Source organism: Cinclus cinclus, chromosome 2 (assembly GCF_963662255.1).
Source record: "Cinclus cinclus chromosome 2, bCinCin1.1, whole genome shotgun sequence".
NCBI lineage: Eukaryota > Metazoa > Chordata > Aves > Passeriformes > Cinclidae > Cinclus > Cinclus cinclus.
Window position 1 is genome coordinate 21,989,399 of NC_085047.1, and position 25,717 is coordinate 22,015,115.

Consider the following 25,717-nt stretch of genomic DNA (forward strand, 5'->3'; position numbering starts at 1 on the left):
GGGACTCTCTGCTTTAGAATTCTGTACTGCTGGGGACCAAGAGCATACCTGCATTTGTGTATACATAATACTCTTAAATCAATTTTATTTATCACAGTCACAAACTAAAATTCTGATTTTCTGCCCATAGCAGGTCTGAATGTGGAACAAAGTAAAGGACAAAAAAAAAAAAATCAACCAATTAGCAATTTGGCAATGTCCACGTCTGGAACTTATGTGATTTAGTCCAGTGTGCTAGGCTTGTGAGGGATCATAAAACCCTACAGCTAAACTGTAGGTTAGCAGATGATACACTTCTGTAAATGTAAGATATATTGCTTATAAACTGGCAACAATCTGTCTTCAAGATCTGATGGACCCCATTTATGAACACTGAACAATATAAAACTCTATCCAGTCCACAGAAAATAAAGTCTTAAGAAGTGATGGCACACTATTTTTGAGTTGTAAAGATCACTGGTCAGTATAACACCTATTTTAAGTGAGGAATTTCAGAAGATTATGCCTATGTTGACTGGCTCTCTTCTTTGGTCAGTCACTGGAAACTGAAGTTCCTTTAAAAGTTGTTTGTAGTTGCTTGATACTCAGCTTTGATCCCTTCCACTCTAAAATGGCATGCAGAAATGGAGAAAAGCAATACTTGTATGCAGATAGCATCTGGACAAGAGTGACTGTTTCACAGCTGCTAGAATGAGAGTAAATAACCAGCTGTATCAGTTTACATGAGTAATACATTTAGGAACTGCACTCAGGTTAGAAGTCTGTTTTCCAAGCACTGTGTCATAGCCCTTGGGATCTTAGCTGGAAAAAAAAAAAAGCTCTAACAATGTGTGTCAAAAGACCATTCTAAATCTAAGGGAAAGATCCAGCTCTTCTGATGCTGCAATCAGACCAAGTATCCAGTCAGTTTTTTAAAATACTGAAATAAGATGCAGTCAACAGAGGTTTATAAACATAGTTCTTTATTCTTACTGTAAAGTCAGTTCATACTTTAGCTAGAAATGCATCAATCAAAAAAAAAAAATTGGGAACTGCTACTATATAGAAGACAATTTATTCCCAAGGGATATTTTATGAAGGTGAGAATAAGTCACTTCAAAATGAGACACAATAATATACATAAGCTAATTTACATACAAAAAGGGAAGTTGCAAGTACATTGAAAAGAATATCAGTAAAATATCTAGACATACAAATGAAAAAAACCTTCAGTTGGGGTAGTTAAATATGACTACAATTAGCTAGCATTTTATCCTTTTTATACATTATTGCACATACATAGAAGACAGATGTGTACTTGTTTGGGGTTTTTTGATATTTTTATGCTTGTTTTTTGGCAAAAGTAGCCTATGGGTTTTGAGTAACATAAGTATTTTACAGTATCTTAATGCTTATACTCTTAAGAAAGACAGGAATGCCATAACTTCATAGAATCTTACCAGTGATCTGAAACACAGAATGAACATATTTAGTGGAAATCACAAAATCATGGAGTGGAGTGGTTTGGGTTGGAAAAGACTTTAAAGATCATCAAGGTTCACCCCCCCGGCACTGGCAGAGTCACCTTTCACTACACCAGGTCGCTCAAAGCTCTATCCAACCTGTTCTTGAGCACTGTCCAGGGATGGGGCATCCACAGCTTCTCTGTGCAGCCTTGTGCTAGTGTCTCATCACCCTCAAAGTAAAGAATTCCCTCCTAACATCTAATCTAAACCTACTCTCTTACAGTGCTAATCCATTCCCCACTGCTCTGTCACTAGATGCTTTTGTAAAAGTTCCTCTCCATCCTTCTTGCAGGTTCTCTTCAGGTACAGGAAGGCCACAATGCAGTCACCCCTAAGCCTTCTCTTTTCCAGGCTGAATAATCCCAACTCTCTCAGCCTTTCCTCATAGAAGAGGTGTTCCATTTCTCTAATCATCTTTATGGCCTCCTCTGGACTCACTTCAATGGGTCAATGTCCTGATTGTGCTGGGGACCCCAGAGCTGGGGGCAGCACTGCAGGTGGGCTCTCACAAAAGCAGAGTAGAAGAGCAGAATCTCCTCCTTCCCCTGCTGGCCATGCTGCTTTGTATGGAGCCCAGGACATGTTTGGTTTTCTGGGATGCAAGTACACTTTGCTAGGCCATGGCCAGTCTGTCAGCCACTCCAAGACCTTCTCAGCCAGGGCTGCTCTCAATCTGTTCATGCCTCAGCCTTTGTTGATACCAGGAGATGTGCAAACCCGGGTACAGCACCTTGCGCTTGGTCTTGTTAAATCTCATGAGATTGCCATTGGCCCACTTAGCAACCTTGTCCAGATTCTTCTGGAGGGAGTCCCATAATGTCATCTCTAAATACTGGATAGTGCAGTCTCACTCCTAGTGGATGACCTTCTAAATTTATCTCCTATTTCCATTTTCTGAACTAAGTCTTCCCTACCATTATCTTTTGCTATTTGAGGTATCCAGTGATGATCAGTACCCAGGTCATGTGTTACTAACATATGTATTAGAAAAAAGTTGCTGTTGGTAGAAGAGTTTTTTGTTTTAGTTCAGACAGAACACTCCTCTGGTCTCCCAAATGTGTGCATCATAGTGTCAAGTGCATGAAAGTAACAACTACAAGTGATTGACAAGACTAGGATCTCCAAGGGAAGAACAGCAAAGGGAAGACTGGTCACAGGATTTTTTTCCAGGAAAAACTATTGTATGTGGTCAGTAACATCCTCCCAAGGAATAACACATTTTCCCAAGGAAGAAATCAGAACAGGAAAAAAAAGAACTATGGACTTATTAGCAAGCAGAGGTGTTTGAACAGACCTAGTGATCTATGCTGCCCCAAAATCTGAAGAAATTCTCTGAGAAGTTTCTTTCTATAACCAGTCTTCTATAAAGTATCTCTTTCCTCTTCTTGTGTTGTAGAATCATTCATGTTTCTGGGCACAGGTCTTGTGGAAGATTCTGCCCTACTGTCAGATCAGACACTGAGTTGTAGATTACATTTTCCTTCTGCACATAAGTAGTATAAGGTTCCACTTCCATTGTGTCATCCTAGCAAAACAAAACAAAAAATTGTGAATACAAGGAGGAGTTTAGCTTGGCAAGACTCTGCAAATCTTTCATCTGGACTTAAGAAAATACCTGGGAAATAGCGCTCTCATATTTACTCCTCTTCAACTAAAAAAAAAAAAAAAAAAAAAGCAGCTGAGGTACTGTTGCACTTGCCTCCTTTATCTTCCCTTCTATTCTACTTTCGTTGGCCTAAAAAAAAAATTTATTAGGGTCTAATTCTCTAGAATAAGCAGATAATATGCTATAGTCTTGACCATGACTCCTTCCTCACAAGTCTGCAGTTTCAGTCTACAGACATGCTAATAAAAGTCCCATGACATGACAGCAGGAGTGCTGGTGCTTTAACCATTATTTTACATTAATGCAGCTGTGTCTGTCAGAAACAACTGGGAGGGAGGGCAGCAGAGCAGCAAGGAATACTAATAACTAGAATTTACTAAGTCTTCTTCAGGAACTGAAACATCTTTTAAAGTTGATGACAGAATTTTAATCTAGTGTATACTGTGGGTGCACAGAGGGAATATAATTGTAATACATTTTCTCTGTGTAAAGATCCTGTTACTTGGATTTGGCAGCAGAGAACAGAGATAGAGCTTACAAGTGAATTGCTCAGCAACACAGGAAGCTTCTAACAACACAGGGAATCCAATAATATCATCCAGTTTACAGCTCAGCTCTCCCTCCATTGTCTTGAGTATGATTGTTTCTTTGATTGTGGAATGACCACGCAAGATTAAGAATGGCCTTCAAAACTCACACATTATCATTCACCAAAAGGGATATTCTTTTTCTCTTGGTGTCTGTTAATGTCATTGCTTAATCTTCCTGTTCACTAATAGTTTTCTTAATATCTCCCAGCCCATGCTATTTTCTCCCCTCCTGATTATTTTTTTTGGAGAGAAGTTGTGGTCAGAGTATCTGATATAACAAGGGGAATGTGGTGGGACTCGCTCCTTGTTAAAATTAAAGGATGGCAGTACCTGAGTGTTTGCTGTTGGAACACACTCCTAGTGTTTGCTCCAAGTCAAAGTTATGGTGAAGATAAGCTTTGTTTTGTTCTATAAAGAGCTAAGAGTGAATATATCAGACACGGTAGTACCTGCTAAAAGCTGAGAGTAAAAATCTGATGTTTTCCCTTCACTGATCATGATTCTAGGGCTACCAGGAACACCATGATTAGGTGATGGTCTAATTTGCATCATTGTCCTTACCTGTTGGGAATGTATAGGAGCAATTTCAGAGGGCTTGGTTTTGTGGCATGGTCTGTGAAAAAGAAAATAGGTATTAAAACATGTTTGGTTGAATCACAGCTTGGTTTCTCTGATCAAAAGCTTATGAAATGTTTCTTTTTCTTGTCAAGGGTAAAATCTTCTCATGTGTCTCTCTCCTTGACTATTGATCCTGAAATTATAGCACCCTACTTTTCTTATGTTTGTGGCAGCTTATTCATAAAATAGAAGTAAATTAGAATCAAAGCCCCCTGGAAGGATATGAATTTTGCAGTTAGTGAAATTCTGTTGAACTAATTCTTCACCTCTGAGGGAAGAGGCCTGAGAGAAAAACAGTTTGAAACAGGCGAATGAGAAACCTAGCTGAAGTTTTCAGTACAGGTGCTAATTCAGACTTCGACCGCACAAATGATTTCTGTAGTTTTTCCTCAGAACTTTTTTTCTTCATATGAAGTGCTAAAGGGACTAGAGCCCAGCTACACTTAAGGAAATTTTTAATAAATACACATACAATCTGCTGCCCCTTTTGTTCATATGGCAGGTTGGCATTGCTCAATCCTCTGGCATTTAGTGGAACATACTAGGCAGCAGAATAATGCCCTGATCTAACCAAAAGAGATACTGGCAGACTATCACAGTGCCTGAAGAAGGTTTACTCTCACAGATTCTTATTAGAATGAAATGTTCCCTTTTAGAAGGCAATGCAATCAGGGTCCTTGGCCAACTTCTTCCCTTTTATATTTTACTCAGGGGCACCATTCTGTGAAGATGTGTTCAATGCAGTGCACAGTGTCTGCAGCACAGAAATATTTGATGTAGTTAATTTGGTTATTCAGCACCACAGACTGACAGAATCCAATTATTTCAAGACACAAAGAGAACTTTAAAATATCTTCTAGTACTAGACAGTTTTTCCTTAGCACTTTGGCATACATACATACCTATCACTGTGGAGCTTGAAACAGTAAATGGCAGCCAACAAGGTGATAATGATCAGAACACAAGTAATAATGCCGGCATGCAGGAAAAAGCTGGTTTTCTCTAAACATAAAGAAACAGTCTCAGTTATATCTTCTTCTCAGTTTCTGCATTATTTCAGCAGAAGATTAAACTTGCTTTAGCACATACATGCATTTTCAGCATGCTTGCAAAACAAATAGAATGTCCTTCAGCAGAAGAGACAGTAATGAAACTTCACTGAGAAACGCAAATGGAGTCTGTGTCAGAGGCAAAAGGAGATTCCACAAATCTCACAGTGTTCACTCATAATATATTTTCACTAAGCCACACCCAAGTTCCTCTCAAGGACTCTGTGCTTCTCAGTAATTTTATGTATTCTCAAAAGCAACAAAAAAGCCAAGGACCAGAACCCAAGGGTCATACAGTGTCAGACATTCACAACTTGGAATGAAGGAATGTATCTTTTTCTGCTAGCCACTCAAGACTTGGCTCTCCATCTCTCTTACCATGACATTAAAACTTGCATTAAAAAACAAACAAACAAACAACTAATATTCTCATTCCAAGTGATTATTTGAACACAAAAATCCTAAGTGCTTTCTCTCTGTTTCCAAAAGCATTTCCACTACCGAAATAATGCTATCTCACACACACACACACACACACACACACACACACACACACACACATATATATATATATATATCCCTCTTAGGGAAGAAAGCATTAGGAAATAGTGTCCGGAACACAAACAAGTTGGTGATGCTCCTGGGCAAAGGCAGTTTGGGATGATACTCATGTTTTTATAGGACTTCACTGAAGGTTTCTGTATCTTTTAGAGACTTCCCTTCCTAGAAGGAACAAGACCTGACAAAGCTGAATAGGGCTCTGAACACCAAACACACAAAGGGAAGCTCACTTGAGGGACAGCAGGCTATGGACTGGCTCCAGTTCCCAGCTGGGTGGGACACCATGCATGTGGTTACACTGGTTACATTGGTGCTACACGCTGTGAACTTGCTGAGAACAGTCACTGTCCCGTTGTCCTGATGCTTCTCCTCTGCAGTGGAGCTGCTCTCAGGGACCCACGAGAGCTGAGCTGGAGGCTTTCCGGCCACTGCCTTGCACACGGGGCTGCCCTGCTCATCACAGTACAGGCTCAGCCTTGGGGGGGCTGCAAAGCACCAGCAAGGGGACATGTATGGAGTTAGTTTGGCACAGCTGGGTTGGGCTGTTCTTGCTCTCCAGCCAAAACGAACACAGTGAAATGAGGAGAAGCAAATGTGGAAGTCCCATCCCATCCCATCCCATCCCATCCCATCCCATCCCATCCCATCCCATCCCATCCCATCCCATCCCATCCCATCCCACTGCAGTAACATGCGCCCAAAGCACAAGAGACCAATAACAGATCTCTTTCTCCCTTTGGCACGACTCTTCCCCATCCAGTTGAGCCTTATCACAGCCATTCACATCCTCTGTGAGGATGTGGGAAATTGCTTCACACCTGTCATCTCTAGCTAGACAGTGGAAAAAGGGAACAACAGAAGGGAGAAGACTTATAGGAAATAAGGAGAAAGGAGACACAGAGATACTCCCAATTAAACGCATGAGTTTATGCCAGCAAGAATAATAGAATCACAGATTGGAAAGGACTTTAAAGATCCTTTAATTCCAACCACCCTGCCATGCAAAGGGACACCTTCCACAAGATATGGTTGCTTCAAGTCTCACCCAATCTGGCCTTTAACACTGGGACATCTACAGCTTCTCTGGAAAATCTGTTCTAGTGCCTCACTACCCTCACAATACTGAATATCTTCCTGGTTTCTAATCTAACCCTATCCTCTTTAATTAAAAAAAAAAAGCTCCACTTTTGCACACTCCTTACCCAGCACAGTCAGACTGTACATCATGTGGAAATTCCCATCTGTTGATGCTGCTTCACAGCTGTAATTTCCCTCCTGGGCTATTTCCACTTGCCGTATTGCAAGGGCAGGAGCCAGACCTGCTCTGAATGTCCAGTTTATGTTGTCACTGCAGTTTGTTCTGTGTGTCATGTTTGTATCAATCCTGTATACCAAGGCACAAGGGCATCCAACCTTGGGGGTTATTGTCCATGTTAGCATACTTATTTGTCCTTTAAAAGGGCAGGTGAGAATTGAACTGTTACCTACAGTCATCACTATGTTGTTCCCTGAGGAGAAAAAAAGAGAATATATGAGAAGTAGCGCAGGAACTGTGCTCTAAACTTCACAAGAAAATGTCTGCAGTACTACAAACAAGTGTGAAGCCATGTCTGTGTTTATCTGCACATTGTCTGTCATCTCTTATTACAGCTGCGGATTATGGACCCAACATAATGTGGATTATCACAGTCAGTGCTTGCAATACGAATTTCCCACTGAGGATCATCTTAGTGGATAAGACTGGATACTGGAGGAGGACTCTAATCCTGCCCATTGTCTTTAGCAGTTCCACATCCAAAACTGTGCTTGGATTCACAAATCCTCCAGTGGGTTGCTCACAGGGCTTAAAACACAGAAATATGACTACTGTATCTGGCCACATGATAGTGACTTTTCTCTGTAACTGCAGCTGACATCAAAGTAAACAACTTTTACTTCTGCATTTAAATGAAACCCAACACTGTGTGCAAAGGCCTTGTCTACATGTCTCAGGCATTACACAGGCACGCATAACCCTGGTGGAACTCTGTGTAGGAGGAAAGGATTTTGCCTCATGCCTCAGGGATTTCTTATATGTGTGTTAGTGTTGCCTTAAAAGCAAACAATCCCTAGATTTCACAGTGTATGTGAATTCAGCTTTGCAATTAAAGGGTTTATAGAAATAATACCCATAGCTGTAGTCCAAACAAACCTCATTTACAACTTCACTCATTTCCTCTTTTAGGTGACTATTAAACCTTGGGACAGGAAACCATTGATCTCTCAGTTCTCTGTGTCACTGGTGGAACATGAGTTGCTCTTTCCTTTGGCTGACTAATGGTTTTAGTGGCAGACTGAAAGCTGTGTGTGAGGAGAAAATCAGAGTACTACTTTCAAAACCTGCATTAATCTGGACAGACAGATAAAGTTAACCAATCTGATTGGTACTGACAAATAAGTTTTTCACAAGTTATTCCAAAAATATTAACCCCCTCCCCAAACCTCATAGGCAAATACACTAAAGCAACAAATGAAAGTTCATCTAAAATATGCAAAGAATTAGAAGATGCAATTTCTGCATGATCAGTCAAACCCTTGTCAGTCTTCCTCCACAGTACAAGACCTTACTTTTTTAGGTTTCGCTACCCCTTACCCACATCTGGAATTGTGTTATTTCTGCTGTCCAGCACATTGTGAAGCCCAGTTCTTGAACATTCACAACATTGTGAGAAGTGATCTTAATAAGAATCAACTTTCAGGAATTAGTCAAACCATTACTATTAGCCTCTTTGAGAAAACTACATTACCTTGGTTTTACCTTAATAATTTTGTCTGAAATCTCATTATCTTCTTGAATCTAGGTGAATGAACCATTCCAGATCAACTACTTTTGGTTTTGTTTCACTGTTTTCATGGGAAATTATTTCTGACTTGCAAAATCAACAGAGTTCACTGCATTTTAACTTCTTATATATTCCTTTAAAAGTTTTTGCCTTTTCATTTTGAGCCTTAAATATCCTTTGAGTGAAGACACTTCAGCAATTTAAGAGTATTCTGTGATGCATTATTACTCTGGAGGCGTTTCTAAATGAGAAGTATTTTCCTCCTTAATGGCACTCCAAGAAAATACTAGGTGTGTGTTTTAAACTCAGATTATTTTACCAGGAGTGGAACTGAAAGAAGCTTTTTGCCTTGTGATAGTTTCTGGATGAGTTCAATGACTGTCTCTGAGAAGTGAACAACAAAGTGTTTCCTCTCCTAGTTTAATGTTTCTGAGAGCCTCAGAGCTCAAGTACTGCATAGTATGGCTGACCTCAGCTGAAAATGACTAAGCAAACGTAAGCGCTCAAATAGCCTGCCTGTTGCAGATGGGCAGGATTTTTGGATAATGTTTGCAAATATTGAGCAAGAATGACAGTGTTGTGCACATTCAACTGCATACACTCTCATTCATATATTAAAGCAGCACTGTTTTACTTGTCTTTCAACTCATCATCTCCTAAGCGGCTCATTGCAATGTAAAAGTTCCTCAACATAATGGGTTTTCATGCTTCAAGGCTGTAAAGAAAGAGGCAGTGAAAGTGGTGCTTTTTGCTATGCCTTTCTGTCACGTTCTCCTCTGAATGAATCAGGTACCATACACTTCAAATAAGAAACCACATCAGAAAGCTTAAAATCTACTGAATCAAGTTTGAATACAATTTTAGGTTTACAGAAAATTTGTAGAAGGCTTATGAAATCCCCTGTATCTTGTTATTAATTCACAAATTTTTGGTAAGACAAAAATTTTCCCCAGATGGCACATTAATTAGTAAAAAATCCTCTCGCTTATGCTATCCACACTGCTTCCTGCTTTTGCAAAGAGGTCTTACTACTGTAAAAGTTTAAACTGTCTTCACTTTACTGCCCTCTTTTATTGCTAGAGTGCAGGTAAGCAGCATTAGTGTAAATATTAATTGTGAATTTTCTTTCTTGATTTGCTTTTTTTCTTGGCACATTGCTAGAAACATGATATTTGGATTTATTTTACAAAAGAATGTGTCCACCAAAAATCATAAAGGATTTGGTTAATTTGTGTTTCTGAAGTGACTTTGGAGCAACTCACAAACTAAATAGTACTGGGCCTGGTTAGTACTTGATGGGGAGCCTCCAAACCTTGAAGAATAATGTCATCTATTTTCATAGAAATTTCTGATGAACTTTCTATTTCAAGCTAAAATATCATCTCAGGAAATGTCAAAACTTGCTGGTTTTTATCACAGAGTTAGCTTTATTCACAAGCAATCCAAAATGTATATTCCCAAAAGTTAATATGTAAATAGCTCTGGGATACCCAAGCACAAATGAAATTCTTAAAATAGAAATTATCCTCATCCCTATCCTATTCTTCCTGGTCAGCCTTAGCATTTCCTCCAGTTTGAAGAGGTTGCTAGGACCTCATGTTGGACTGAAGCCAGACATAGTCTGCTTTCTCTTTCTAATGAGCATAGCAAAAGCCAACTAATACTTAAAAGTATATTTTATTAGAACATGGATCAATATGCCAGAAAGTGAGAGTCCTGCAGGGGATGCAGAATTGCTGGTTTTACTCATGAAAATAAAAGACATAAAACCAAATCTCCTCTGTTCCCTCTGCCTTTAAAGAACAGGATCTTTCCCTCAGTCCTCTTTTCTACTCCACAAGCCTTTGCTGACCTGTCAGGTTGCACGATTTTTATGTGATCACATCTGAGTTCTTTTCCCCTCACTTCCATGACTTCTTGTGGGTCTGCTACAATCAAGCCTTTTGTGAAAGTCTCCTAGTCTGCTTTCTTTGTCCTCCTAATGCTGCCTGTCCTAGCCTGTGCTCATGCATATGTACTCAGCAACTCTGAGGGAAGACACAGTCTCCCCCTTTCCTCTGGGAATTTCCCTAAACCTAGAGGGTGCATGTCTATTCTGCAGGAGAATTAAACAAACAGAAGTATTTCTTGTGGTTTAATCCCAGCTGGTAACAAAGCCCCACACAGCCGCTGGCTCACTCTTGCAGACTCCCCCTACAGTGGGATGGGGAGAGAATCAGAAAGGTGAGAAAAATCAGGTTAATAGGTAAAGCACAAGCTATGCATACAAGAAAAACAAAATATCCCAAGGGCAGGTAGGTGTTCAGCCATTTCCAGGAAAGCAGGATTGTATCATGCGTAATGGTGAGTTGGGAAGCCTAACATCATAGCTCCAAGCATCCCTTCTTTGTTCTTTCCCAACTTTTATGTGCTGAGCATGATGCCACATGGTCTGGAATCGACCTATGGCCAGTTGGGGTCAGCTGTCCTGGCTGTGTTCCCTCCCAGCTCTTTTGGACCCACAGTCCACTCACTGGTGGTGTGAGAATCAGGAAACACATTGAAAGCTCTGTGTAAGTACTACTTAAAACATCCCTGTGATGCCAACACAGTTTCCAGCACAAATCCAGCTCCACAGTAACAACTATGAAGAAAATTAACTCTATCCCTGCCAAAAACCTGCACAGTATTCCATTCTGTTAAACAGAAAAGGTTCAGTGCTATGAGTGTGTTAATTCAGACCCCTCACCACACCACTGTTTTCTGAAACAGTCTTTCCATGCTGCCAAGTGGCTAAAACTCATTTGCTGCTGTTTCCTTTGTGATAACTAAGTGGTTTATGGCCAGTGCATTAAGGCAAATAAATGGCATCCACATCAGCATTTATCTACTCAAATGTTCAGAAACAAACTAGCATGTTGCACAGTTGCATCTCTCAAGGTGAAATCTCATTTTGAAGCTGAGCTGAACTGACAGCTTGCTGTCGCTGAAAAAGGCAATAATTAGTGCAGCAAAGGCCTCAGCCTCTGTGGGCCTGCAGAGAACAAGTGATTTGAAGAGGTATGAGCTACGGAGCTCACCTTGGTGCGGTGCTAACACAGGATGGTAATTAAATGTCAACACTGTTTCATTTCATTGCACACAAGAGAGATTAAATGAAGGGTCACATATTTATTGTAAATAACATCTCCTTTTCAGTCATGCTCTTCACAATTGAGCTGACTCTGGAAAACAGCAATCATTTTTCTGTTAGCCAGAAAGAGCATAGCTCAGGAACCAGGAGTACATTCTGTCACACTGATGTAGAAAACAGATGAGTCAGGTTCTGGGAGTTCTGTACAGCACCAGACTGAACCATTTTATTTTGGTTGTGAATTCAAATCCATTGTGATCCAGTTTCACGTTGGAGACTCGTCTGACAGTAGCAGGCCTTTAGACTGAGGTCCTCTAATTTGACTCCAGCCTCTGAAATCTATCTAATTATGCCATCTCTCATTGTCTCTCCTTGACTGTTGCAGAAGACTTGAAGCCATGTCTGAGAAGGTTCTCAAGCTCTATTGCAGTGCATTGAGTGTACATTCCAATGCACTGACAGACTCCACTTTTATATTTGAAAATGGGCATATCCTCTCTCAGGAAAAACAAACTCAATTGAGGAGTACACATTTGTGTTTCAAAAATGTTCTGGTTATTGTTGTCACGGTAAGACTACTGTAATTTGAAAAGACTGGGGGAAGGACTTTGCTCTGTTTTTTTCAGTGTAATTTATGCAGTGTGTTTTACAGCTCTCATGAGTAACTTGTTGAACCAGCTTCTTTGCAGCATCACTTATGCCAACATTCCTCCTGTTTCTCAGAGACTTTCTCACACTAAAAGAAGAAAGGTTTTAAAAACAGGAACATTTGATTATGAAGACACTAAACTTTTGAGGGGAATCATTGCATAATCAGAGACAGCTTTGCAGGCTGAAAGTGCTTCTGGTTATTTACAAACACAAAAGATTTCCAGTCTGTTTATCTTCATAGCAGGTTTTAAACCACAGTAGAATTTTTATTGTCCCAATTTCCATGACAGCCTTTTGCAAAATTTAACTTCTAAAGAATTTTGCACTATAAAAAGACTGGTTTATTTTTCTTGGACATATTTCTCAGACATTCTATAGATTCTTTATTTATTACAGTAACAATTTGCCAGAGCATTTTGATGCATCTTCCCCCCACACCCCCTGCAGCTATTAAACTTAGAGATATAATGAATGGAAACAATGGTCGTACCACAGTCAATGACTAACTGTATCTTGGAATGAATGATGAGTCAGAGCAAGTCCTAATCAAAAAGGCAGCACTGAACGCTTGGAAGAGTTCAGATACAAGTCTGTGTTCTGCATCTGTTTTCCCTTTCTACTGCCACAGAGTTCCTGTGACACCCAGCAGGCTTGTCTGGAATGAAATGGAATACAAATAGAAGTGCTTTGTACCTTGGGTAGGAATTGCTAATGTACTGACAGATTCTTCTGTACCGTAGCTTTGTGACTTTGAAAACAGCCACAACAGCACAGGATGGAGTGTAGGCTAAAAACCACCCCCATGTTTCAGGTGAGAAGGAAGTAGCTTGATAGTACTTTAATTTTCTTTAAAATTTAATTAATATTATTTTTAAATTAAATTAAATATTTAATTTAGTTAATACTTTAATTTTCATTATAGAAATGCATCAGATAGCTGACCTAAGCTCATATGATTCTGTTTCTTGAAACCTAGATCACAGCTTTTTCAGCACAGATGTATCTTTAAAAGGACACATTAAACGACTTATACCTTTGTTGCTAGTTTCACACTCAAAATGTTTTATCCATAATTATCATTATTCCTTGAAAAGATGTCCTATTCTTATTTCATTCTAGTTAGGCTCTTTCCTTATCTTCAGAAATTCCTTTCTTCCTCATACTCAAATTGCTACTTGGTTCTTCTTTTAACATATTTCTTTTCTGTTATCACTGCCATGCCACTTGCAGTACTTTTCTTGCCACCAAAACTGTCATTCTTTCTTGCTGTTTATGCAAGCTGAAGTAGTAATCTCATGCACATTGTCCTTGGTTTTACAATATGAAGTGCTCATAGCATGGCTGGATTTTTTAAGATTCAACATGACTTTATATGTTGCAGAGGGCTGAAGACACTGATAGCAGTCAATAGTGATCTCAAGGTTTCAGTCTTCCCACACAAGGTGGAACATATTTTTGCAGTTGCCAGTTCCTAGTGTGTAATTTTTCTATGATCTTTCAATTCTCTTAAGCTTTCTCCAGTATCTTTTCAAGCAGTCTTTCAATACAGCTATTGAAGGCAATGAAAAGATGCTAAATCTCACTTTAGGTAGAGATGTGTTTGATACAGTGTCCTCCTGAAAAAAAATAAGTTGAAAGAATAAAGGGACAACTACATGATGGATAAAGAATTGGGTTAAGGAGAGAAAGAACAGGCAGTTAAATGGAGGTGCCAGATTGAAAGTAACTTGCCGATAATGTTTCTCAACCGATGATTTTTGCCATAATTCCATTCAAGATTTTTGCTAATAGCATTGGCTGTCTCAGGAGTGTGTGAGGAAATTTGTTGAAAGCAGGAATATCACAGTGTTACTAGTGTAAAGAATTGATATGTCACATGAGAAGAACCAGTTGACCTTGATGAGTAGATTGTTAGATGTGCGCTGAAATTCAGCAGCAAAGAATGTCATAATAATAAAAACAGGTAGTACAACAAATTTTTATGGGAAAGTAGAATAAAGAGCCGTGCCTTAATCAGTATTAAAACCAGCCTTTCAGTAAAATGGGTACTTGTTTTGGTGCTCAAATTATTTATGAAGGATGTTTTCTAATACAATGCCTGCAACTTGATCCAATGATTCAGTGATTTATGCTCATGTGAATAGGTTATGTCTCAATATAATGTGACTGTGTAGAAAAAAAAAGGATGGCTACACTTCTTAGATGAAGAAATTAGCTGGTGTTTAAACAATGTGTTGGAGTCCCCCAGTTTTGAAAACAAACTCTGTTGGCCAAATCCTCAGCTGTTAATAAATCATCACTGAACTTAATAAGCTGTCACACAGTATACCAGTCTGACTGTAAACGTTGAACTTTGCTGCTTTTGAACTGTGCAAAGTAAGTAGATCTTCCTCCTTGTAGAATATGAGCTGGACTGGATGAGGGTAAAAGGGATTTGTACTGGATGTCAAAATGCTTTGGGTAGTATTGCTTTCAGAGTAACACTGTGACACCATGTGTGACAAAATGTTTCCAGTTCCCAGTATAGAAACAGATACAGATTGTTTTAATTTTTTTTTCCTGTGTGCTGAATTTGGCCTTTTACTCTTGGCCACGTCAGAAGAAAAATAAACAAGTACTCTTCACTTAAGCTTAAGCAGCATTTTCCTACTATTCTGAACAAAAATAGATCATTGTCTGCAAACTGTAGGTTGTGTACCTTCTTTTTCATACTTTGCAGAGAGCAGATAAGGAACTGCTGTGAAAACATGCTTTTGACCCACTTTTACATGGTTGAAATCTCAGTCATACCTTGTTTAGTGCTTACCCTTAGCCTGGCAGTTTTCATCCAAGCATTGTCTTATTCAACACCAAGAAAAGGCAGCATATGAAAATCCTCTATACTTTTTTTCTTATGAATGATTGCACCTCTAACTACGAAATATATCAGTTAAAGTAATTCTGCTTGTAAGTCATTAAGTGTGTGGTCAGTTTGGAAGACAGAACTTCCTTCTTTCCATGGTTTTGAAAGGAGACAAGTTCAGACATGAACACACTCTGCATTTGGACCACAGCAAAGTAAAATGTTGGTATCATAAAGATGTGCTTGGAAGATTGTGCTAGGGCAATTTAGATGCATTCTAAGAAGGCTTTTGCTTTATTTAATGGTACAGATTTTTTTTAAAATAATTTGGAAGAGAAAAACAGGCTGCTTGGATTCAGATGTTTTTAGGATAAAAGAAGTTATTCCAGCACACAACCCCAAAGGAGCAGCAAATAGTGAAACAGAGACGAATGTAAGTTTATCATAATAGGTTTTTTTAGGCTATAATTTTTTGTATCTGGAGGAAGATTCCACCATAAACTAGAATAGAGGACAACAGAGACAAGAGCAGTGAAACATACTAAGGCAGAGAGAACCAAAAGGCAACAAAACACTAGTACACTAGTGAAAAAGAAGGTACTGGTTTTACTAAGGAAAGAAACTAAATGAAAGCAGTAGTGTTCAAAGAAGTTATGTATGCGGGCAAACTTGAGCTGTAGCTAGGCTGCTCTGTAAATCAGCTTTACTTTTATTCAACTCATAGTATATTATTCCAGCACAATGTCACTGAGGTCAGTTTTCACTATTGATAAAACTGATCAACCATAGGGGATTGCATCTCATTACTCTTAATGGATTTCTTGCAGCTTCCTGTGAAGCACTTGGTCATATCCATTGCCACAGGATAAACTACAGAGGCAGGACTTAACCAGTCAAATGCTGCAAATGTTATTTCAATAAAAAGTGATTTTATTGCATGGACTTCCCATGGAAGAGCTTGCCTGTCCTTATCACTCTCCCTTGGAGTATATACAACCCCTTGAGGTGTCATGTGTGCTTAGTTAAACTAAAGAAATCTTCAGAGCATTACCAAAAGTATTTTGAGTTTTTTTCACTGCTGTTACTGACGGTTGTCAAAAGAAAAGGATTTTTAGTAGAGATCATGCCCCAGCAGCTTCAGTAGTTTATTGTCCAACTGTAACTGAAGGCAGATCTAGCTATGACAATTAGGAAGCAACTTCAGCCTTTTATCTGAGCTGTCCCATCTGCTGTGGTAAAAACTAACCCAGTCACACAAAACAACAAGCTAAGGAAATGCTAAGGAAAATGTTAATGGAGATAGTCTGGTTACATACAACAAGTTTTCCATTACTTCATTTCTTTTAGAGTATCTTACTCTAGTCTTCAGAGGCTGGGACATAGTTTTTTCTGAGCTTCATGCAACACTGAACTAAAATTATCTGGGCAGAATATGCACACTGGATCAGTTTGACACCTTTAACCCGTAATCTCTGAAGGAAAAAACCCTTGCTGCTAGATCTTGCTTATAACAGCCACCTTAATACTCTAAGGAAACAAGTTTAGGAACAGTGCTAGCTAAAATGTAGGCTGCTTTTTATTGGGAGCTAAACTTGGGAGCTAAAATTCTCATCAAATGTAGGCTGCTTTTTATTTGCAGCAGGCTGGGGGGAGAGGTTTCAGGCATGGAATTATATTTTAATTGAACATCTTTTTCAACATTCTATGAAGGGCAATATAATTGGTTAGCCAACACACCAAGAAGTTAAAATCCAAATACCTTACTGTGAAAACACCCCATTTTTGGCACTGGAATTTCTTTTTAACACTTCCAGAAAAGTGATTTTTTAAAAATCATTTTTGCCAGTAGGATTCCCCTTTTTCTCCCTACTTTCTTCAACATTCTGTGATGTATCCACACTCCTTTGCTTTTTGAGCAACTGTCTTCAAAAATGTAGACTGTCTCTGATGCTATCATAATCAATCTGCATGAACTTGAGCAGGTTCCTCAGTATTCTTTTGAAATAGTTCTTTACCTAGAGAATAGGACCAGATATTTTACCACCAGTGCACTTGTTGTGAGGTTAGTGATCCAATGTTCAAAAATGTTCATAAGTATTTAATTTTTTTTCAGTGGATAGCACTGAGGTAACTATTTAGAATCCCTCATTATCACACCAAACACACTGTAGATGGGTGTTCCATCACTGACAAAAATGACTACACCTGCTTTGCTTTAAAATATCACAAAGGAGATATTTTTATTTTCTGACTAAGTGGAATGAAGTAACTCATATATCCACATAGTTTAGTTCTATCAGTCCATAACAGGAATGAAAGCATGCACGTTACATATTATTCAGAGATGTCCAAAGTTTAATTTGGATCTCATGGACCTATCTGCCTTCTTCCTCCTATACAGAAACAGTTAAAGTTTCTGGAACTGCTCTTCAAATCCTTAGTTCAATTATCAAATTCCTGGATTGCTGTATGGTGTCTGGAAGGGCACAAGCTTTAAACATGCAAATGAGCAGTAAGTGGGAAACATTAACTGCTGTACCTAAACTGCATTAAAACAAAGTCAATTACACTAAAAGACAGAAAATTTGGACTGCCATCACCCTTGGTATAAAAGCCTTTCCCATCTTGATACTGCCATGCCCCTTAGAACGAAATTTCAGAAGCTGCTCTCCTCTATCAGCACATAAGAGACCTTCCACTTCTCCTCCAAAAGACACAAGAGATCCCTGCCCTATTTTGAAGTGCCTGCAGCCTCTCTTCAGTGGAAAGTACATGTCTTAAAGCTTCAAGTTCCCAAACACTTTCCCACGTATATTTTTAGTGTGTCAAAAAGCTCAGTTTCTCAGATGATGTGGATTTGGAGGTCTCAGTAAAAAGGGTATTTGTGACAACTTGTAGCTAGCTATGGGTCTCTACATAGTTGCCTACATGGAAGTCACAGGGAAAATACCTTGCAGCCTTGTGACAACTAAGAAAAGAGGAGCAGGAGTAGGTATTGGGAAAACACCTTAATTGTGCTTGATATTTTTAACACTTAATAAAAGCCACAGAATTACTTATAGCTTTTATGCAGATTTCCCATTCTTACTTCCCAATGGCCAATAGGTCCCAGTTAGACTCACCTGCTAATGTCATGACCATGGTGATGGAAAGCAGCACAAAAACATATACAGTCTTCCCAGCAACCTTCATGTTGGTTCCTGCTTTCATGGGCAGCTCCATCACTCCGTCCATCCCTCCATCAACTTAACTGTGGTCATGAGGAACATTTCTTGCCTGCCAGTACATCCTCAGCAGTCAGTGTGGGTGTTTCCCCATTTCCCATGCCTCTTCTTTAGCTGTGCATGCTCCTGATTGACTGGCTCCTCAAAGCTGGAGAGGTTCCTCTTTCTGACTTTTCAGAGCACTTTTCAGAGCTTCCTGTGCAGAGAACCCAGGCAAACACTGAGGAAACAGGCTAAGCAATTCTGCCTTCCGTTCATTGGCTCTCCTCAGGAGGCTGATGAGTGAAGATAAACCCTGCAGCAGAGTTCAGTGAGAGTTAAAGCAGAGGAGATTATTCAATGGTGAGTTTAATATCAAAAAGGAAATCTTAATTTTGGGAAACTAGAGAGACACTCTTCATGTTTCTCATTATTTTTATTTCTGCTACTTCTTTATCACATCTTTGGCACAACCTCCACAAAAATTCTTCCGCATGTCTTCCTCAAAAAAAAAAAGGGGGTCTTAAATCTTCTCAGTAAGTGACATTTTCAGTTATTTCTCTCTTAAGTACCTACTTAGCACAAGGAATTCTACACTTCTCATATATATACACAGCTTCATGTGAAGTATTAAGTTCAAGCATTGTGAACTCCTAAATAAATTCTGGGTGTACCCTTACTCCATCCCCACCCCTGCCAGCTAGAATATTACAAAACCAAACCTCATTTTTTTCAGAACCTGAAAAAAAATATGGCACAGTTTCCAGAGAAACTGCAGAATGTCTCATTCTGGAGGGCTGAAAGGTAAACGTTTCCACAATGAAACACTGATACTTCACATTTAAATGATGCTTTTGTTTAGAAACTGATCGAAGTTGAAGGGGGCAGAAATCTGTACAAAAGCCAAAATATTGAGCTTTTTTGTTTGGTTTGGGGCTTTTGTTTGTTTGTTTGTTTGTTTAGGATTATTTTTTGTTTTGTTTTGGTTTTGGTTTTTGGTTTTGGTTTGGTTTTTTTTCACACAACTGAAATTACATTTTCACCTGGAAGACAAAAACAAAAAAATTCCACTATTATCTGCCCTTAATCTAGTGCAGGCTTCCCATGGGCTCACAGCCTCCTGTCAGACATCCACCTGCTCCAGTGTGGGGCTGCTCCATGGGCTGCAGGTGAATCTCTGCACCACTGTGGACCCCCATGGGATGCAGGGCCACAGCTGCCTCATCGTGGTCTGCAACATGGGCTGCAGGGGAATCTCTGCTCCTGCACCTGGAGCACCTCCTGCCCCTCTTTCTCCAACCTCGGTGTCTGAAGGTCTGTTTCTTTCACACATTCTCACTCCTTTTACCAGGTGAAGTCCCCCCCACTACTGCTTAAATGCGTTATCCCAGAGGATGGGCTTTCCACTGAGCAGCGGTGAAGCTGCATACTGAAATTTCACCAGGTGATACCACGAATTTTATAGAAGCTGTAAAGGAGTGAAGTACTCTCGGTGCATGGAGACTTGTTTTCAAAGTTTAATAAGCCTTCCTTTTGCAATTTTTTTCACCAACTGCCATGACTTTATTCTAACAAAGATGGAGCTACATCATGGAGAAGAGAGGAGAAAACCCATGGCTGTGATGAGAGTAAAGAAATAGGATGCATAAAGCAGCATAAATGTCGGTACCGGGGGATAATGCTGAGCTGTGTGGATATATATACACATATAGGACAGACAGGAGTTTTGTGTAGACGAGAAGGATTTTGGGTAAAGCACTTGTGTGTATTATGGTAGTCCTGTAAGGGGTGAATTAAGAGCTGCAAAATCCTGTGGCTCACTCTGCTACTGGCAACATAGTAATTCTTCTGAAAATTTCCACAGGAAAAAACTGTCTTTGAATAAGAAACTGGGGTGCCTTTGAGGAAAAGCTGCTTCAAAAATATAAGGTTAAAACAGTATTTTAAAGAGAAGTGATGATTCTCATTTAGCTTTGTCTTAAACTGCTTTCCTCTTTTCTTTGTTTATGCTTTTAAAAAAGTTGTTTCACATTTATTGTGGATAAGGACAGGTAATACTTAACAGTCTTGCAATCAGAATGAAGAAGTGATTTGCCCTTGTTCAGAGGAGAAAGGTGAAGCTGTTACAGAATGAAAGGTCCATGTTAAATATTTGTCACCAGAAATGGAATGTCGCCCACATCTTTCACTAAAAATATGTTTGGGGGTTGAGGTTTTTTTCAGAATACTCTTGTGGGGGTTGTTTTAAAATAATATTGTATCAGTTTCTCCACTTCCTCACCAATACAAAAATTTCAGACTCTGGGTTCCCTCTCCTTTCCTAAGCCACAGCTTAATTCTGTGTGTCAGTGCTTGAGACAAGGCCTCAGCTATCAAAAGCTACTAAAAAGTCAGAATAGCTATTAAAAGTCATAGTAGTTAGCAGTGAGGACAGATACATAAGAGGAAAAGACAGAAAACAGATCAAAGTTGGCAGGAAATTAACTGTTCAGGCACCAGGACTGCGCACTTTATGTAAACCGTTCTGATGACTGCAGTCTGATGTTCTGGTAATTTTGTTTGATCAAACTAGTGTTCCAAAATGGCCTGCATTGATGTCCAGTGGAACAGAGGAGTGTGAATTAAAGTCTTATGCAAATAAGTAAGAGAGAGACTGATAATGATCATACAAAGAAAATCATGCAAAACAAAAATTCAGATGGATGATCGTGGTCCCAGGAACATCTCATTGACTAGCACTTTTTCTGGGTAGGTGTTCTGTATATTTTTATCCACTTGAATCTTAGAACTCAGTATAGGATTTTGACACTCCTCTTGACTGTTCTGAGACTTTCAATGTGCTATTCACAGTAACACTGGCTTATTTTCTATTTACTATTGACTGTAGAATTAGTAATGCATGTGAATAAATATCATTGCTTTATTTTAGACAAGGACATGGAGAAGAGGAAGATCTATTTATTTAAGAAAAGATAAGAAGACTGGAGAGACAAATAGGCAAAACATAAGCAGTGTCAGGCCTCAAATGTAAAAGAAGTGGTGCTCAAATACAATGCAAAGACAAGAGGATATTAAGATGTAGAAAATGTGCAGACTTGTAGTGTTCTGGATACAAGATTGCATCTTTTTTTTTTTTTTAATACAACAGTGGGTTGGAGGAGATTTTGGAAGAGAGCAAACACTCTTCTAAATAAGAAAAGTCCAGCTTTAAGTTGTCATCATGGAAGATCTTTACTATAGAAATTAGTACAGCTACTAATTTACTACAGAAAATTAGACAGCTGGATACTTTAAGGAAGAATCATTTAACATGTCATTAAGATACTTTGGAAGCAACTTTATGGTTGAGGGCAGCAGGAAGTGAGATATGAGAAGTCTGTAGCAGGTCATGACAAAAACCAGAAGTTTGCCACAAGAAGTGATGAGTAATCACTCAGACCTTTCTCCAAGTTTGATATGGAGATCCAGGATCCCATGACATAGAATTCATAGGAACCTAGAACTGTTTGGGTTGAAAAGGACCTTAAAGATCATCTATTTCCAACCCTCCTGTCATAGGTAGGGACAGCTTTCCCTAGATCAAGTTGCTCAAAGCCCCATCCAACCCGGCCCTGGAATACTTCAAGGGATGGGGCATCCACAGCTTCTCTGGGCAAACCTGTTCCAGTGTCTCGCAACCCTCACAGAAAAAAATCTCTTCCTTATATCTAACCTAAACCTACCCTCTTTCAATTTAAAGCCATTCCCCTTTGTCCTGTTACTACATGACCTTGTAAGGTCCCTCTCCAGCTCTCTAGCAGGTTGCCATTATGAAGGCTGCTCTAAAACCTTTCTGGAGCCTTCTCTTCTCCAGATGGGATAACCCCAGCTCTCTCACTCTGCCATTATGCTATAGGTGTTCCAGCCCTCTGATGATTTTTATGGCCCTCCTCTGGGTTCTCTGCATCAGGTTCAAGTCTTTCTTATGTTGTGGGCTCCAGATCTGGACACAGGTGAGGTCTCACCAGAGCAGGGCAGAGGGTGAGAATCACCTTGCTTGCCCTGCTGGCCACGCTGCTTTGGTTGCAGCCCAGAAAGCCAAGCACATCCTGGCTGTGTGCAAAAGGATGTGTTAGACTTTCTGGGCTGCAAGGGGATGTTACTTCTCATCCACCAGCACCCCCAAGTCTTTCTCCTCAGGCCTAACTATTGATTTATTCTCCACCCAGCCTGTGTTGGTGCTTGGGATTGCCCTGGCCCAGGTGCAGGACCTTGTGCTTGGCCTTGTTGAACTTTGTGAGGTTTGTGCAGGCTCAGCTCTCAGGTCTGTCCATGTCCCTCTGAGTGTGTTGACTACACCTCAAATCTGGGTGTCGTTGGCAAACTCACTGAGGGTGTGCTCAGTCCCACTGTCCATGTAGCCAACAAAAATGTTAAACTGCCCCAGCCCCTGAGGAATGGCACTCATTGTGGGTGACCACTGGGACATTGAGACTGTGCTGAGTGTGACCATCCAGCCAAACCCTTGTCCACTGTGGTGTGGTCTGGGCCTCTCCACTTTAGAGACAAGGATGTTGTGTGGGACAGTGTCATGTGCTTTGTTTGTGCAAGCCCAGGTAGATGTCATCAGATACTCTTCCCTCACCCATCATGGAAGGCCCTCAAATCTGCCAGTGATGCCACTCTGGCTGTCTCAAATCACCTTCTTACTTTCCATGTGCCTTGGTATAATTTCCAGGGGGATCTGCTCCATGAACTTGCCAGGCACAGAAGATGAGACTGAGCCTGTAGTGTCCTTGTGTCTTCATTATTTTCCTTTATAAAAGATGGGAGGGTGTATGTTTCCTCTTTTCCAGTCAGGGGGAACTTTACCAGATTGCCACATCTGATCCCGAGAAAGGACAGAGTGGGACAGAGGATGACTTAGACAAAGAAATAATGCATGTAGAATAATGAAAGTTGTCAGGATTTACTGGCTGCATTCCTCAGAAACACAGTGTGCATTTAATGTAAAGGAAATAAACAAAGTAGGAGAGACAGGGGTAGCTGAAGCCTGAGACACAGCTGAGGATGAAGATATTGCCAACAAGTGGAATTAAAGATACACTTTGAGTAAGTACCTGTTTCCACACAGCAGCAGAGAAACTCAAGTATGTTCTGTTTAAGGTACTATGAAGAATCCTCACAGCCTTGCTGGAGACTGAACTTTCCCTGTCTTCTGAGTTCTAAGAGCACAGATCTAGGCTCTGCCTGTGGTTTTCAGTGTGGGTTATTGCAGTGCTATTTTATGTTAATTATCATAAATGTCATCAGATATTATTTAGCAGTCTCTGTGATCTGCTCTGTTTGAAGTGGTTTTACTCAGCTTAAAGTCCTTGTTGACACCAGATTCCATGTTAATATCTAATTCAACAAGAAGTGTAGGAACTGCAAAGCTGATTTTTAACTTTTAACTAAGTGCAGGCAGAAATTAAATTTGTTCCAGGAACTTAAGTTTCCAATGATGACATGAGTATCAGAGTACTGGAACCCCATCTGGTACAAACTTAAGCTGGCCCAGTTTTGTTGCCTTCTCATGAAGATACCATGACTTTCTCCATGTGAGAATTCTCCCCGTTGTCTTTTTCTGTGTCAGCTGAGAATCCTAAAGATTTATATAGCTCAATAGCCTGCAATAAGTTAGCAGATCTCTGAAACTGGAAATGGTTCTGGGAAAGTATCATGATTCTCTATGTACTGTCAAATCTCTTTTGGTCACAAAGTGCTCACCCCAACAATGGTTTTGTCTGGAAATTTGGCAAGAAGGTAAAATAAAGCCTGGATTGCAGTATGCAATGGCCTTGTTCAATGTATAGGGCAATAAAACAAATTTAATTATTTCAGAGATTGCAGTGTCTATCACACTTGTCAGTGAATTTCCTGCCTTTTGATGACTGGTCTTGGAACCTAGAACTTGTTATGATGGTAGAAAAATAATTTCAGAAGTTTTATTTGCATATTCTGTAACAGATACTTTAATTCTGGCATATGGAGGTATGTGAAAGGGAAGATGAAAGTATCCATAGCATCATTTTTTTTGTGGAGGCAGGTGTAAAACTTCTCTATCTACTTAGCTGATGCACTTTGATGTTCCTCCAGCTATTCCATTTCTTGACTCCAACAGAGTTCATCCAGTATACCTGGAACATGATTGACAGGTCTGCCTCAGATTTGATTGCCTGAATGTTTGCAATTGCAGACTGTAATCTTTTGTGTTCACCATGCCATGAAGGCCAGTATGCAGTGGTCATTTCCTAGCTCATGGACCCCACCACATGCCAAGTCCCCTAGTAGAATGGCATAATGCAGCAGGCCAGCTATGGAGATATAATTTATAATCTTTGTGGCAGCAAAGTGGCACAGTATGGTTATAAAGCCTCTTCCTGGTTGTTCTGTGGTTGGGTGTTGCTTATTCCTAGAACCACCCACACACCTGAAAGTCCTTATGAGAATAAATTTCCTTTTACACAACTCCTACTGGCAGGTAGGTAAGGCTGAGGTGAAGCCCACATTCCCAGAGTCCTCTTCTGTTCAGGGAAGCTTACATTAAATTACAAGCCTGTAACTGGGGGACCTGACTTTGAATTCACAGCTGTTGTGAACCCTTTATACACATGTGTAGGTACACAAAATATTACGCCTTTGTCTAAGTACTGGGGTTGAGTGTAGATGATGAAAGTACTAAAGGCCCCCCCGCAGCCTAGTCTGAAATTCTGCTTCCCATCACTTTTGGGAGTCCTGTCCTAACAGCTTCTGCAGGCCATGTCCATGCTGTGCAGATGCTGAGAGCGCAGAATTCCCTGGGCTGGCTTTGAGCTGGCTTCAGACAGAGAAGCTGTGCAGTGAAGTCAGCACAGCACTGCACACAGCCAGGGCACAGTAACTTATGCGCATCTGTGCTAGCTGGTGGGGATGAAAGAGTCCACCCAGGGTAATGCCATGGCCTGTCAGCTTACTTAGAGACAGTTCCTGGTCACTGGCACACAACAAAGGCACACAGTTCCTGCTGAGGTAAAATGTTGTGGCTCTCTTGAAATCAGCATTAAGAGCCTTAAAATGCATGATGTTCATCCACTCAGTCTCCTGAACAGCTCACAATGCCCCAAAGCTTTATTTTGTGACACACTGTGGTTATGTTCT

At 40.0% G+C, this 25,717-nt stretch overlaps 1 protein-coding gene across 3 annotated transcripts; it reads right to left on the bottom strand.

Annotated features, from left to right (window-relative positions):
* Nucleotides 1-696: 696 nt before the first annotated feature.
* LOC134058261 (cell surface glycoprotein CD200 receptor 1-A-like) lies at nucleotides 697-18,786 on the bottom strand. 3 transcript variants are annotated; one of them, XM_062515489.1, is made up of 7 exons: nucleotides 18,479-18,786; nucleotides 7,132-7,437; nucleotides 6,160-6,414; nucleotides 5,222-5,321; nucleotides 4,263-4,314; nucleotides 3,121-3,156; nucleotides 697-3,030 (listed from the first exon to the last, which is right to left on the bottom strand). In XM_062515489.1, the coding sequence occupies exons 1-7, from the start codon at nucleotides 18,588-18,590 to the stop codon at nucleotides 2,908-2,910; spliced, it is 984 nt and encodes a 327-aa protein (XP_062371473.1). In that variant the 5' UTR covers nucleotides 18,591-18,786; the 3' UTR covers nucleotides 697-2,907. The 3 variants fall into 3 exon arrangements, with proteins under 3 accessions (XP_062371473.1, XP_062371474.1, XP_062371475.1); XM_062515490.1 differs by lacking the exon at nucleotides 3,121-3,156; XM_062515491.1 differs by having other exon boundaries at nucleotides 2,892-3,240.
* Between the last annotated feature and the right edge of the window lie 6,931 nt (nucleotides 18,787-25,717).

Excerpts from the sequence above, each read along its gene's own strand:
- LOC134058261 (XM_062515489.1), bottom strand. The coding sequence starts at position 18,590 with ATGGACGGAGTGATGGAGCTGCCCATGAAAGCAGGAACCAACATGAAG. Across the intron at positions 5,322-6,159 it reads CATAGCCTGCTGTCCCTCAA|AGAAAACCAGCTTTTTCCTG; the intron begins GTGAGCTTCCCT and ends CTTTATGTTTAG. Across the intron at positions 3,031-3,120 it reads ATGAGAGCGCTATTTCCCAG|GATGACACAATGGAAGTGGA; the intron begins GTATTTTCTTAA and ends TTGTTTTGCTAG.